The sequence below is a fragment of the Ctenopharyngodon idella genome, chromosome 6, assembly GCF_019924925.1.
Source record: "Ctenopharyngodon idella isolate HZGC_01 chromosome 6, HZGC01, whole genome shotgun sequence".
In the NCBI taxonomy this organism is placed as follows: Eukaryota; Metazoa; Chordata; class Actinopteri; order Cypriniformes; family Xenocyprididae; genus Ctenopharyngodon; species Ctenopharyngodon idella.
Window position 1 is genome coordinate 11,011,880 of NC_067225.1, and position 15,131 is coordinate 11,027,010.

The 15,131-nt window shown below is 38.0% G+C and overlaps 1 protein-coding gene across 4 annotated transcripts in view; it reads left to right on the top strand.

The window, feature by feature from the left end:
- The window catches only part of nck2b (NCK adaptor protein 2b), a 55,224-nt gene that overhangs the window by 38,545 nt on the left and 1,548 nt on the right, over positions 1-15,131 (top strand). For all 4 annotated transcript variants that reach the window (XM_051897571.1, XM_051897568.1, XM_051897570.1 and 1 more), the window contains exon 3: positions 11,514-12,235. In XM_051897571.1, the coding sequence (XP_051753531.1) occupies positions 11,514-12,235 (722 nt within the window). The remainder of the gene's footprint in view (positions 1-11,513; positions 12,236-15,131) is intronic.

Below are 15,131 nucleotides of genomic sequence, written 5' to 3' on the forward strand. Positions count from 1 at the left end.
AAAAGGTTAAATTATTTGATATTTTTAGAGATTTATTGACCTTGACGTGTATTCATGAGAGTCTGCAGGGGTTCTTTCTATGATATCATTTCCTGTGTTTTTGTTTCTGCATGTTGGTTGCACCACATGACGTTTTCATATATTAATAAGCAGTATTTTTTTCTCTTAGAAATTAAAAAGAATATGCCAGAGTGCTTGGTGTTTTCTTTTCAATGATTTCATTCTTTTATTGAAACTTACTTTCCTCATTATGATAGTTTCATCTCTCTGATATGTCTGAATTATTGGCTATTTTCATGTAAGAAATTCAAAACCTTCAGAGATGCAGAAATAAAACCGTCAACATCTAGGGTGTGTAAGCAGGAAGCACTAATTTAAAGGCTTTTGTTGTAAAACCTAATTAGTTTCCCATTCGTTAATCACACGGGCGAGAGAGGTGAGGCGATCGATCAGCTGTGTCTTGGGGTTTAATGTATGTGTGAGTTTAGAGGAGTCAGACTCAATTCTCCTTGCTGTGAAGTGGAGACTAATGTGTGCCAGAATTTCCAGTGTCGATCATACAGTGTTGACTTCTTTTTGACCTTTGAGTTTAATGTGTCTGTGGTTGGCATCAGAGCTGTTATTTGCAGAATCATGTGTTGATATCGGGGAGGTGTCAAGTACTGTCATACGTTACATATTTGAAAAAGTACCGTATTAAAAAGTACCGGCAATGTTTTTTTCCCCTAGAAATACGTCTGAAAAAAAAAAACCCGGGTTCGTCTTATATTCAGGGTCTAGAGACTTATCAATAATACACCAGCTACAATAGGTGGCGCCAAATACGTGTAAAATGAGTGTGCCAAGAAAACAGTCGCTGTGTACGAAATCGAATACTTCCCTACTATATAGCATGTGAAAAATAGTACGCCAACAGAGTAGTATGTCCAAATTCATAGTATTTGAAAAACAGTAGGCAAAAAGTCCCCAGATGACCTACTACTTCCCGCGAAATTCTGGTGGTTTAAGCGAGCACATTTCATGGGTAAATTAGATTGAAATGGAAAGACTTTTAATTCAATTTGTTTCAAATCTCGTGTACACTTCTTGTCAGAAGTTTGGAATAATTGAGATTTTTTTTTTTAATGTCTCTTATGCTCACAAGGCATTCATTTAATTAAAAATACTGTAAACACAGTAACATTGTGAAATATTATACATTTTTAAGATATTTTAAAATGTAATCATATGCTGATTTGGTGAAACATTTATTATTGTTAACTTATTGTTGAAAATAGTTGTGCCGTTTAATATTTTTATGGAAACCATGATACATTTTTTCGGGATGCTTTATTTGAAATAGAAATCGTTTCTAACATTATAAATGTCTTTACTCTCACTTTTGATCAATTTAATGTATCCTTGCCTAATAAAAGTATTAATTTCTTTCTTTCTACCCCAAACTTTTGAATGGTAGTATATCATGGTTTCTTGAGCACAAAATCAGCATTTATCAAAATAATTTCTGAAGGATCATGTGACACTGAAGACTGGAGTAATGGCTGCTGAAAATTGAAATATATTAAAATAGAAAATAGTTATTTTAAATTGTAAAAATATTTAACACTATTACTGTTTTTACTGTATTTTATCAATCAATGCAGCTTTGCAATGCAGCATAAGAGACTTATTTCAAAAACATTATTGATTCCAAACCTTTTTACCAGTAGTGTACATGGTTTTGTACATGCATGTAGAATTCAGACAGGCAGATTTAGCAGCCATCAAGATATCTACACACAGAAAGAGATGTTTGTTGAGTGCAAAATCATCACTTCAGAGACAGACAGAGCAATTAAGGACATCCTCCACTTCATTTTGCTTTCCTGCTGACATCTATTTGTAAGATGTGTACACACACACACACACACACACACACACACACACACACACACACACACACACACACACACCACCCCTTCCTTGTCAGGGTAAGTGGGCCCCAGTTCTCTACCCTTTTGACCTTAACCTCTCTAGAACATCCTTTTCTCCCCTCCCTCACTTTCCTTACGAAGCATACTTCATGCTACTCTTAATTACTGACACATGAATCTCTGCATGGAGTCCAAGACAGGAAATGGGAGGATGGAGGGCGAGAACCTCTGGAGTGAGACTCTGCAGGCAGTGTCACTGTTTCTTGTACATTTAAGATCATTATTAAACAGCTGTTTCGATGACTCTGGTTCATTTGGTCATTGGCAGACCTTCGCCAAACAAGAACATGAACTGTTTAAAAGTAGAGCCTGCCAGCTTAATAAAATACCTCCCATGACTTCATTGTTTGTAGCTTAAATCTTTTATATGGTTTTAGAGATTGGGTTGGTAACTAAAGTTGTGGATTCAAACCCCACATGATCTGAACAATGAGATTGTCACCATTGTGGAAGTGAGCAAGATGCCTAATCCCAGATAAAGGACTATTCATACTAAAAACGTTAACTATAATGAAAACTATATTGGCTCCCACACCAATCTGTTTATTTAGTTATGTTGTCTGCTGCTTTAAATGCTCGAGCTTTTTAAAGTTGAGTGGATTCTGTCAATATTTTTATTGTTCGTGAGCTCAGTATAGTATTGTCATTATCGTTATAGCTGTGGTGTGAATTTCGTTACTCTCACTGAATTATAAAAATATAGTTATAGTTATCATCCTTGGTATGAATGGCTCTTTACTCCAGGGGTCTGTCCTTGTAATAAGTGTATTGAAAATTCTGTCATGATTTACTTACTCCCATGTTCTTCCAGATCCGTATGACTGACTGTCTTCTGAAGATACTTTGAGAGATGTTTGAAATCTATGGTCACCAAAACTGTTTGGTTACCAACATACTTCAAAATATATATATATATATATATATATATATATATATATATATAAAACACTTATTCCATTAAACACTTATTCCCACTACTATATACCCGTTAGGCACTTTATTTCCACTTTTCGAATATTTTCTTTCAAATGAACTGCTATGCAATTGGAAAATGGGAGAAGAATGAGTTTGTAAAAATACGGATCAAAAGCTAACACCACCCACCTTACTCTCCACCCCACTGATCTGTTATCAGCAGGATTTCTTTTGTGTGTGTATATATTATATATATATAAAATTTGTGTGTTCAGCAGAAGAAAGGTTTACATCTTCCATTTTCATCACTTTAGTCTCAGAAAAACATAATAAAAGCACTCAAAGACCCATTTTCCGTCTGGTCGATTAGATCACAAGTGGACAACATTAAATACAGGTGTAAACAGGGTCTAAAACGTTTTGAGCTTGTCCACTTTTGACCACTTCTAGAGGTAGTTGAAAACACATTCGACCGGATTGCTTTCGTAGTGTAAACACTCATGTATTAAATGTGTTCGAACAGCCACTAAAGACCGCCTACTGACCAAACGCTTAAACATTGTGGGAAGCGTGCTAGCCAGACGGGATTTAAAATTTGTCGGCTGAAGACCCAAGTTTGGTTTGAAGATGAACGTATCAAGCACAATGTTCTCTCAACATTCCTGATTTCTAAAACTCACTCACAGCGTTCGGCTGGTCTTGCGGCTATCAGAGCAGAAACGGAAGTGGCTGTTCTCCGTGTTTTTCCATCGTCTCCGGATGAAAGTGGACAAAAGAGACGGATTAAAATACCAGGTGTAAATGGATATATGTCTGCCTCGTGCATTTGTGATCCGATCGACCAAAACGCATCTTAATACGAGGTGGAAACAGGACTGCTAGAAAGTCTGTGTGAGAAACATAGTGAAATTTAAGTCATTATTCATTGATAATCTTTGTCACCAATGAGCTGTCAGTGTAGAACCACTGAGACTGGATCACTGAAGTCTCATTTCCAATGACATGATTCCTGGTCTATGCCACTTCTCAAACTGTTACAGAAATTGAGGTTCCAGGCCAGAAAAAAATAGTTCAACCCTTGGCAGAGAACCGAGTCTGGCACTAGGAATACACATTTCGGTATAAAAGGTGCGTGAGACACTGAGATGAAACTTGATTTTTGTGGAATCAGTCATATTTAAGTATGAACTGTTCAGAATCAAATTTTTAAACCAGACTTAAAAAATAAGTAAATATAAAATAGCCACAAAAAGGTTTTGAATGGAAGGAAGGCGAGTAAATAATGACAGAATTTTCATTTATTCTCTCACTATTCCTTTAAAAACATGCACTGTACACTCTGCCACCTCTAATGGCTCATTTCCTTAGCACTGAAAGCGAGTCAAAAGCTGTGTCATGGCCATACAGGCAGCCTCAGTGCTTGTCCTCGGGTGTCATGTTTTAAAAGCACATCCTCTTCCCAGTCTATTGGCCTATCGATCCTCAGTGGACAGAGTGAGGACAGCTCTCTCACAGGCTCTTTGTTCTCAGTGTGCTTTGATAAATGCGCTCATCCGCTGTCTGTGAGGTGAGACTCAGGTGTGTTTATGGGCTACATAAATGAGGTGTGTGTGTGCATGCATGCTTTTCTATATTGCTCACTCTATCTCACACAAACACACGGATGTGCTGGTGTATTGGTGTTTTTCACCTGCTGGCCTCATAATCTCATCTGTGTCTGAGGTCATTCAGTCAATGCTGCTCCTGCTTTCATCCCTGCACCCGATTTGCAGTTATCAAGGTTACCTCCCCTCTCAGCTCATCCATTGTGACAAGGTTACCCTTTCTCTGGCAGCCTTCATCTGTCTGTCCCTCCCTGTTTTTATTCTCTTTTCCAGGTCTTTTTTTTTCATATGTGTGTAAAGATTTTCTCTCATTGAGAAAATCTGTGAGCTAAGACTTGGAAAGACATGGAAAATCAAAAGGATAGTGAAAATTATGTCATGCTTACTCATCTCTACGTGTTTCCAAACATGTTTGACTTACTTTCTTCTGTGAAAGACAAAAGGAGAAATTTTGAAGAATGTTTGTGCAGCCCTTTCCAATACTATGACCGTGAAAGGGGATGGACAAAAGTAACAAAACAATATAACAAAAATATAAAAGTAGTTAATTTGACTCATGCAACATATTCTGAAGCTGTATGATACACTCAAAAAATGCTGGGTTAAAAACAGCCCAAGTTGGGTTGAAAATGGAGTGATTGGGTTGTTTTAACCCAGCGGTTGGGTTAAATGTTTGATCAACGTGCTGGGTAGTTTTATTTAACTCAACTATTGTTTAAAAATGACTATATGGCTGACTTAAAATGAACCCAAAATATGTTGGAAATTAAAAAACAGAAATAATTACTAGAGGAAACAATAATGATCAAAAGGTGAACATTTTTTTAATACGCAATTTAATAAATGTTTATTGTTTAATTATCCATTAAACTTACTAATACATGTTAATTTATTAAACATATTAATACATTTTAATTCCCAACATATTTTGGGTCCACTATAATCAAGCAAGTTGAGTTAAATAAAACTACGCAGAAGGTTGGGAAAAACATTTAACCCAACCACTAGGTTAAAATAACCCAGTCGCTGGGTTTGTCCATTTTCAACCCAACTTGGGTTGTTTTTAACCCAGCATTTTTTAGAGTGTAGAGTTATGTGAGGAACAGACAGAAATTGTTTGTGAAGTCATTCGCCGAAAATGATTATTCGTAAATAGTAAATAATTGTGTACATTCAAATATGATGTCAAGAAGTGTTGTGGCAGGTTTGACCTCAGTGGTGTTTGGTCACAAGACACGCAATAACCAGTGACATTCGACGTCATTGACATCAAACTGGTCTGACATATTGATGTCATATTGAATGTTCGTTTAGATCAGTGGTTCTCAACCAGTGGTCCGCGGCCCACTATGGGCCTCAGAAAACTTCCAATGGTGCCTCAACTTAAAATTAAAAACAAGACAAAATTAAAATAAGCTAAAACAACCAAAAATCAAGATTTTTCTTATTTTAATTCACCCCTCAAAAAACATCACCCTTAACCTCTTGTTCTTACGCGATTCTATGAAACCCAATTCTTTGGTTTTAAAGTGTTGAACACATGAAGAATGGATTAATTTTAGTATGTTTGGTTAAGCTCTGTTTCATGCTCATTCTTTATGAAATACTGTATAGTGCACGTTGTCATAAATAACATCACAGTTAAAAGTATTGTGAAAACAGCCTGTGGTGAAGGTTGATTTTTCCCACCCATGTTCTCCTCTGTTTCAAGAGAGGTTTGTGCTCGTCTTCCTCCCTGTTAGAACATGCATGATTGGTGACTTTCCTCTCTTCCGCTATACACACCTCTTGGGCATGACACATTAACACTTGCCGCCATATTTGAGGAAAAATATAGAATAATTCATCAGCTGTGCTGATTAAAACCATTGCGTCTTGTGTGATGAGTGTTAAATGTTTATGGTGTGGCAGAATTGTGAGTAAATTCACTTGTTTGGAAAAGTCTGCCAGATGATGTGAGTTGAGAAAACAAGACGACATCCTGTTCTTTTGAATTTGAATGTATAGTAGCCAATGAAATCACAGATGGGCCTATGAATGAAAGGCTTGATTGTCATTTTGCCTGTAAACAGCAGCAGAATGACTCAATCTCCCCAACCAACCCTAAACAGACAGACTAATGTTTGTTACCATGAGTGTTAGAGAACACGCTTGACACTTGGTGTAACTGAAAAACTCAGTTTGAAGTGCTTTGCCTAATTTCCAACGTCAGTCTCGACTAAGTATGTATTTGAGAGTTTTGTTTTGCATAAATCAGAGACCACAGATGTTTCACACTGGCTTTAGCAGGGCTCCAGACTGCGAGCAAATGGTCACATTTTGTGACATTTTTTTCTTGCCGGTGCGACTACATTTTGTTAGAAGTTGCACTGGTGCGACTGCCACATTTGCCCAACTGATAAGAGCTGCAATTTCTGTTGCATAAGAAAAACATCAAATGGCAAACAAAATGAAAGCGGAACGAAACAACACTTTTCATTCAATTTACGGGCTCGACCATGTGACACCATTACTACACAGTGCTGGGAGATCCAGTGAGGAAGGGTTTTAAAATCACTGCAGAATTAATAACATCGCTGCGAGATCTAGTGAGAAGATTTCAAATTCGGTGCAGAATTCTCTGTTATAAACCATATCAGATCAAACAGCACTGACGTTGAAACCAGGAGAAATATTGTGCCATGAACGAAGAAGTTATAGAAGGCTTTTCAGTCCACAAATCACCAACATTCACCATGCATTTAATGCAAACAGTAACCATGGTATTGCGGCAGAAATAGTTGAATGTTTTTACTTTCATTTCATGGTTCGTACAGCCTTTTGAGAGTGAAATTCAAGCACTTTTTTTCAAGGACTTTCAAGTGCTTTACACTTTCAGTATTGGCCAAAGCTGATAACATGAGCACCACGACGCATGTGTGTGATGCTGACGCAGGAGCCGGCCAATAATGAGACGGCGTTCGGACGTAAACACGGAAGCGCTGCACTGCGCCAACTGCATAACAGACTGACAGGGAGGAGGAAAAATTGTTGACTAAAGTCATTATTTTTTTTGTTTTTGCGCACAAAAAGTATTCTCGTCGCTTCGTCACGTTGACTATTTTAACAATGTCTTTACTACATATCTGGACCTTGAATGTGGTAATTTCATTGATTTTTATGGGAGATAAAAAACCTCTCGGATTCCATCAAAAATATCTTAATTTGTGTTCTGAAGATGAACGAAGGTCTTATGGGTGTGGAACGACATGAGGGTGAGTACTTGATGAGAGAAATTTCATTTGAGTGAACTAACCCTTTAATTTTATCTACATCTCAACTCGAGCTCAGCGCTTTACTATTAGTTACTGCACTTATTAATGCAAAATAATAGTCATTTTATGATTAACCCCAGCGCTACCACATCAGGTGCTGGTGCCACCATCTGTAGGACTTAGTGGCACCGGTGCTGCTGCTCTCAAATGTTAGTCTGGAGCCCTGCTTTAGTGTGACTCTAAAATCCAGCTGTTAGAGTTGCATCCTGCTGTCCTGAGAAACTGTTTCCATGGAAAACTTTGACCTTAAAGCTTCTGAGCTTCTGTCTTTAGAAGATTCCCACTCTTTTTTTTTTTTTTTTAAGCCAGCACTTTCACATGTCACCGTATGCTAACAGAGAACATCACTGCTTTAATGAAGCATTGGGATCATCATACCTGAGGGACCAAATGTTTGAGGTTTCTCTTTATAAATGTGTCCGTTGAGAGACGGCTGCTTCCTTCTGATTTTTCTTTCTTCTCTTCCTGTTTGTTATTGGTGATAAAAAGGGAAAATGATCTATTATTTAAGAGACTCACTGACCTTGGCACACAGTCATGTTGGACTTCAGGGATTCTCTTTATGATACAATTTGTTTGTTTTTTATAGCGTATTATTGCACATTGCTTACACCACACCACATGACCTTTTTTTTCCTAAGAAATGATCATGAAAGAATATACCAAACTACTGTCATGAAATGAAAATTTCCAAATGCATGACGTTTATCTTATTGGGAACAATTTATCCATTCATAGGTTTTATTGAAGTATTTTTTGATCTTCATTTTTAATCAAAATGTCGTATCTTGATCTTGCTGTGAAACAACAGACTTGTTTTTGGTGACGTATGCAAGATTTCTCCAATTATTTAGTCTGCTTAAAGCCTGCCCTTTCTTACAAACGATTGCAAGCTCACATTCAGCTGATCTACCTCAATCCAATCAACAACTGATTAAAGTTTGGTTACCAGGGCTGTGTCCGAAATTGCCCCCTATACCCTTAAATAGGGCACTATTTGACGGGAAAGCCATTTGTAGTGTGGACGTTATCAAGTGCACTCACTCAATCCCATAATGCACCACAATAACGAGTGTACAACTGATGTGCACTCAATGGCTAGAGAATACCCATAATGCACTGTGAGAGTCGTGCGCCGAATGAATTACCAGAAGATGGTAAACCTTTTCATTATTGCTGGAGCTGCCAGTTTGCTAAGTTTCAAATGATTATTAAACAGCAAGCACAAACTACACTATGTAAAAGCGGCAGCCCTTCCGGCACACTCAGTATCCAAATTCACTCACTCGTTTTTATTCACTCCTTCAAGTGGACTATATTAGTGGATTAATGAAGGGAATAGTGAATGAGGGTGTAGGGGGCAATTTCGAACACAGCCCTGGACTTTCAATGGAGGAACTGAAACCTCTCAGGTTTCATTAAAATTATCTTAATTTGTGTTTCGAAGATTAAGTCTTATGGGCTTGGAACGACACGACAGAGTGATGACAGAATTTTTATCTTTTGGGTGCACAATGCCTTTAAGGTTTTCTTTTCAAGAATTTCGTAATTTTATTGAGCCTTTTATTCATTATGATATCAGGACATTTGTATCACCCTGTCATTTTTGACTAGGTACCCCCCAAAAATATCAAAATGACATACTTAAAACATACTCAATACATTTAATGTATTTTTGAATAAATTAATAGATCCAGACATGAGTCTTGTTTCGTTGACCCATATGTGTTGTGATGTAAATTTATAATTTCCTTTCCTATAAATGGGTTTTGAAGGGGGAAAAAAACTGACACACACAGTTGCTTAGATTTAGCTCCAGACACATTTCCTCCTCATTTGAATGGAAATGCACCATGTATGAATGTACATCCTTGGCATCCCTGTCTCACAACACACATTTAAAAATACACATAGTCTATCATACTGCTTTTTGCTCCTAAAAGTAGGCCACCTCCACCCTCTCCTGAACACGTGAACACCTGCACTCTTTCTCTCTCTCCTCTTATTCTTTCATAGTGTAGAGAGGAAGTTATTGTCATTTTGTATGCTCTGCAGGTGTGTATTGAGATGGAGGGGGGAGTTTAGGGTTGGAGAGTGAGTGTGTGTGTTGTTTACAGAGTAAGGAAAGCAATGGTGAGATGAGTTTGTGAAACCGGGTGCATGGATCATCTGGTACAGGAAGGAAACTGCTGGGTACTGATGTTTGTGGTTGTGTTACTGTGAGCACACATGTAAATGTGTATTTCTTTTCTATACACAACCGAGTCAATTTTAAGTGATGGGTCAACATCTCTCTTGTTTGGTTTCATCATTATGTGTTTATACTCTGATAAGCAGGAACACTGAGGTCTGTATCATGTCACACATTTATTTTGCTGCCCAGTCGCAGAATTCACAATGCCCACATAAGAGGTACACCTCTGCGTAGCAGAAGCTTCGGTGCAAGCATTTTGTATTGTACAAAACAAATTGAAAATGTATTGCAAGGCTCTAGATCTTTAGATTAATTTTGATGGATGAGGTTTAAGAATGTGAGAAAGAAAGCTAGAGGACACTGAGAGGAAATGTGGTGTAGGGCTGCTTGATATATTGTTTTAGCATTGATGTCATGATGTGCTCATCAGCGACAGTCACGTCGCAGGATGTGTGATGTCAAGTATATGGATCATAGTTGCACTACGGTTTGAAACGCATGTGATACGCGGATTAATTGTCTGTATGATGTGTGTATGAATTGTATTGTATGATTTATTCTCGGATAAATCATATGCACTTGTTTTAGATCCAGACAGTTTAAATGTTCAAGCGATTTTAAACCATACAAGTGAAAGAAGACATAAAAGAGAACTTAATTCTGAACTCGCACGCTGTTTTCTGTGCGCAAACACAGAGTCCCGCAGACAGCATGTGAACACCGAATTCCATTCTCTTCCGAATATAATTGTGCTTGAACGGACAAATACACACAAAATTGACAAAATGCCCATCTCGGGGAGTATCCTTGTAAACACAGTCGCTTATGGCTTACGTGAACATAAACAATTGAGAAGGAAAACAGATGCGTATCATTATTTTTGATCCATGCATTCTGCCTTAAAGTGACAGCAGCCTAATATTCCTGCTGCTGTCTGTCATTAATGTTAATCAAACAACAAAATACAAAGAAAAAATCACTTTTGTAGCTTAACAAAGATTAATTATATTTAATTTATACAGTGAAGACTATGCAGTGTTATTTTACATTTGATTATTCAGTTTCTATACCTGAATACTGTTAGACTTAGCTGAAAAAACATAAAGCACGGTTTATTTTGTTTGTATCTTTGTTCTATTGTATTTATCTATGTTTGAAAATTGTTTATTATTGGCTCTGCAGATGCAAAATCACCCCAGTCATTCTAGAATGATTCATTCTTTCCAAATAGAGCAATTCAAGTCATCTGGTTAAAATGTTTTCAAATCGCAATACATCAATAAAATATTGCAATGCCAGTTTTTTTCAAATACCGTGCAGCCCTAATGTGGTGGGCTGCAGTAATTATATCACATGATGTATTCTTTCAGCAGGAAATGATTAGTACTGATGAATTTGCAGGGTTAATCAATATCCCTGCCCTTTCTCTTCTATGTCTAATTAGCAGAGCTCAGAGGCTCGAGTTTTACATAACTACTGTGTGTGATGTCTAATACCTCTTTCTCTTTCTCAGGCCTGGGAAAAACGAAACGCAAAACGAGCACACGGGAAGCCTCTCCAACTCCCAGCACGGATGAGTACTCCTCTAATGGGGGCGGGGCTGAGCGAATATATGACCTGAACACTCCAGCCGTGGTGAAGTTTGCCTACAATGCGGAACGGGAGGATGAGCTCAGTCTGGTGAAGGGGGTGCGGCTGATGGTGATGGAGAAATGCAGTGACGGCTGGTGGAGGGGCAGCTATAACGGTCAGGTGGGCTGGTTCCCCTCCAACTACGTCCAGGAGGAGGAGATGGAGGACACATCGGCCGACTTTCCCGCTGTCTTCTCCTCGCAGCTGGGCCTCAGTAACGGTCAGGGCTCCAGAGTCCTTCACACTGTTCAGACGCTCTACCCCTTCAGTTCCGTCACGGAGGAGGAGCTGAACTTTGAGAAGGGCGAGACGATGGAGGTGCTGGAGAAGCCAGAGAATGACCCAGAATGGTGGAGGTGTAAGAACTGCCGTGGGCAGGTGGGTCTAGTGCCAAAGAACTATGTGGTTGTGCTCAACGATGGTCCATTATCAACAGCCTCGGGCTCCCATTCCCAGCAGAACAGCCACACGGGGCCCTCCCACACGGGGAAATTCGCCGGAAAGGACTGGTACTATGGCAATGTGACACGGCACCAGGCTGAGTGTGCGCTGAATGAGAGGGGGGTGGAGGGAGACTTCCTGGTGCGAGACAGCGAGTCCTCTGTGAGTTGAGTCTTTATCTGAATCTAATCAAAATGCAGTGACCAGATAACTGCTTTCAGTAGCTGTGAATGGTCACTTGAGTGCTGTGCAGTTATTCGTGTCCATGATGTCATTTGTAGAGCCTGACCGATACGGGTTTTTGGGGGCCAATACCAATATTAGGGAGTAAAAAAAGCCCGATATATCAATAAATTGGCCGATATTCTTTGTGTATATTATAGGGGTGCAACAGTTCATATTACTCACGGTTCTGTATTTATCACGGTTTTAGGGTCACTGTTTCAGTACCATTTGGTATGTGCTATGAAAATAAGAACAAATAATCAAACTACAAGCAAAAGCAGGTATTTCAAGTATCTAACAGTAGTTTTCAGGTACAGAAAATGAATAAATTAATCAAATATAAAATACCACTGCATATCTTCACTGTATAAACTAAAGATTAATCATTATTGAAGTTACAAAAGCTATTCAGTCAAGAGCAGTGAGTGATTTCTTTGTCATTTGTTGTTTGATTACCATTAAAAACACAGACAGCAGGAATATTAGGCTTCTTTCCCTTTAAGACATAATGCACAATCCAGTACATAAACTGTTACACATGCGTTGTATTTCTTGACTGTTATACATTCACTTAAGATATAACCGACTATGTTTGCTAGGATACTCGCCAAAATGGACATGTTGACAATTTTCAAGACTTGAAAGAGAACTCAGCATGTGCTTACCTATTTTACGAAGTCTTGATTTTGTTTTTGGGTTCTACTAGAATTAGGGCTGGGACAATAAATTGATACATTGCGATTCGTGGATCAATTCTCAGATTTTCCGAATGCATCGCGATTCTCTCTGGAATCAATTCTGAGCTTTGTTTTTAACAGCAGATGGCGCTCTAGGCTAGTTTTTAACCGCACACTCAAATGCTCATGAAGAAGAGCGCTCGTGTGTTCGGCTGAGTCTGAGAATGTACTTGCACCTCAGAATGCTTTTATGACGTGAGATTAATGTAAACAGCCCACTGCAAACACCCTTGTAATTCACTTCAACCTTTTCAAACTTTATGAATGATTATTTTAGGTTTAAGTGTGTGTGTAAGGAATTGGACACAAGCGTAGTACGGCTGTTTCTAAAGCACGCAGTGCCATCTGCTGTTTAAAACCAAGCTCAGAATCGATTTGAGAGAGAATCGCGATGCATTTGAAAAATCTCAGAATCGATCCAGAATCATTTATTGATTTGTGATGCATCGATTTATTGTCCCAGCCCTAACACCTTATTTTCACATATTTTACATTGTTGCAGCACCTCTTTTCCCAGTCTGTCAGTAACGCTGTTTAGTTCCAGTCTTTTTGAAGCCCCTCCTCCTGAAAAGCACAATGTGCTCTGATTGGTCGACTGGATCAGTGTGTTGTGATTAGTCAACCACTTCAAGCATGTTTCGGAAATGCCACACCAGATCTGGGGTGGGGGAAAAAAGTGTCTCTTGGACATGGCAACAATACACTACTAACACAACTCGACCAGGCCTCATCCCCTTTATTATGCGTATTCATTGGGCAGGAATTATTTAAATGAGGAATACTGTGACGTATGTTTTTCGGAAGAAAACTCAAGACTACAATCGAGGGTTTTCAGAGAGTTCAGAAACAGCGCGCACTGATATAGAGAAGAACTCCCGCTGGAGTGACTTTGTGCTTTGTAACTGCAGAAATAATAGGTCCATAATAGGTCCTCTTTAAATTGAAGATCATTTACTTGAAAAAATTACTAACACAAAATAAAGTAAATCAAAGCGAAGTCTTAACTAAAAATAAATTAATTTGTTCAACAAGCTTCATGGTACAGGCCCCACATTTAATTTGGTGTTAATGTGTCAATAACGCAAAAAAATTACTTGTCTGTCCCGTGGCATCATCCGAAAACACTCAAGATGGCAGCTGCTTCAGCAGCAACATGTAGTTAAGTAGTTAATATTTCTGTTTAATCAATCTAATACTGATGTTTTTATGGTAATACAAGATTAATCTGAAAAACATACAATACAGTTTGATGTAGCTAGCACAGATTTGGATGTTCTATATATTGTCTAAAATAATCTAACATTATATACAATAATATATTATTTTATATAATTATTTATTTTTATTTAGTTTATTTATAAGTTTTATGTATTTGAGGCATTTGTATAATGCCTGTTATTGTATTGTGGTTTTGCCTTTTGATTACTCAAATTACACAGAATAATTTTGGCGTTAATGGACATGAACAGCTCAGAGTAGAACACTTGGGTTGTCATTTAGTAATTACGGTAATTACAACATGTAGTAAAGCACCATGTGTGTCAAGGTCAAAAAGTCTTTTAAAATATGAGATAATTTGAATTTATGACAAGTCGAGGTTTGTTCTGGTCGTAAAATGTCATGTGGTGCGACTCTCTAAAAACTTAAATTAATTGATGTTTGTAAAAAGTACATTTTACTTCTGCAAATCAAAGTGAATGATTGTAGTTTGTGCATTCACATGAATTCAATGCGAAAAGAAAATGTTACTTTTTACATGACATTTCAGAGCTATTAAATTTAAGTGGTACTTCTTGAAAATGGTATTAAATTTTTTTAAAAGCAGCGTGATTACATTTTTAAAAGCTTGACATTTAAAGCACATTGATTTCTTTATCGTGGACACGTTGAAATGAAAGTGCTTGTCCATGTACAGCAGTTGTTTTCAAGCTGTTCAGCATATTTGGGATGTTTCTTTTATTGCACACACCCAGCTCAGTTCATGCTGTACTTTACCAATCAGCTGATGAGTTAATTCAGCTGTGTTAAATAAAGGAGACATCAAAAATGTGCCGTGAATGTGAGACGCCAGAAATCTAGGTCTTATGGCGCCATCT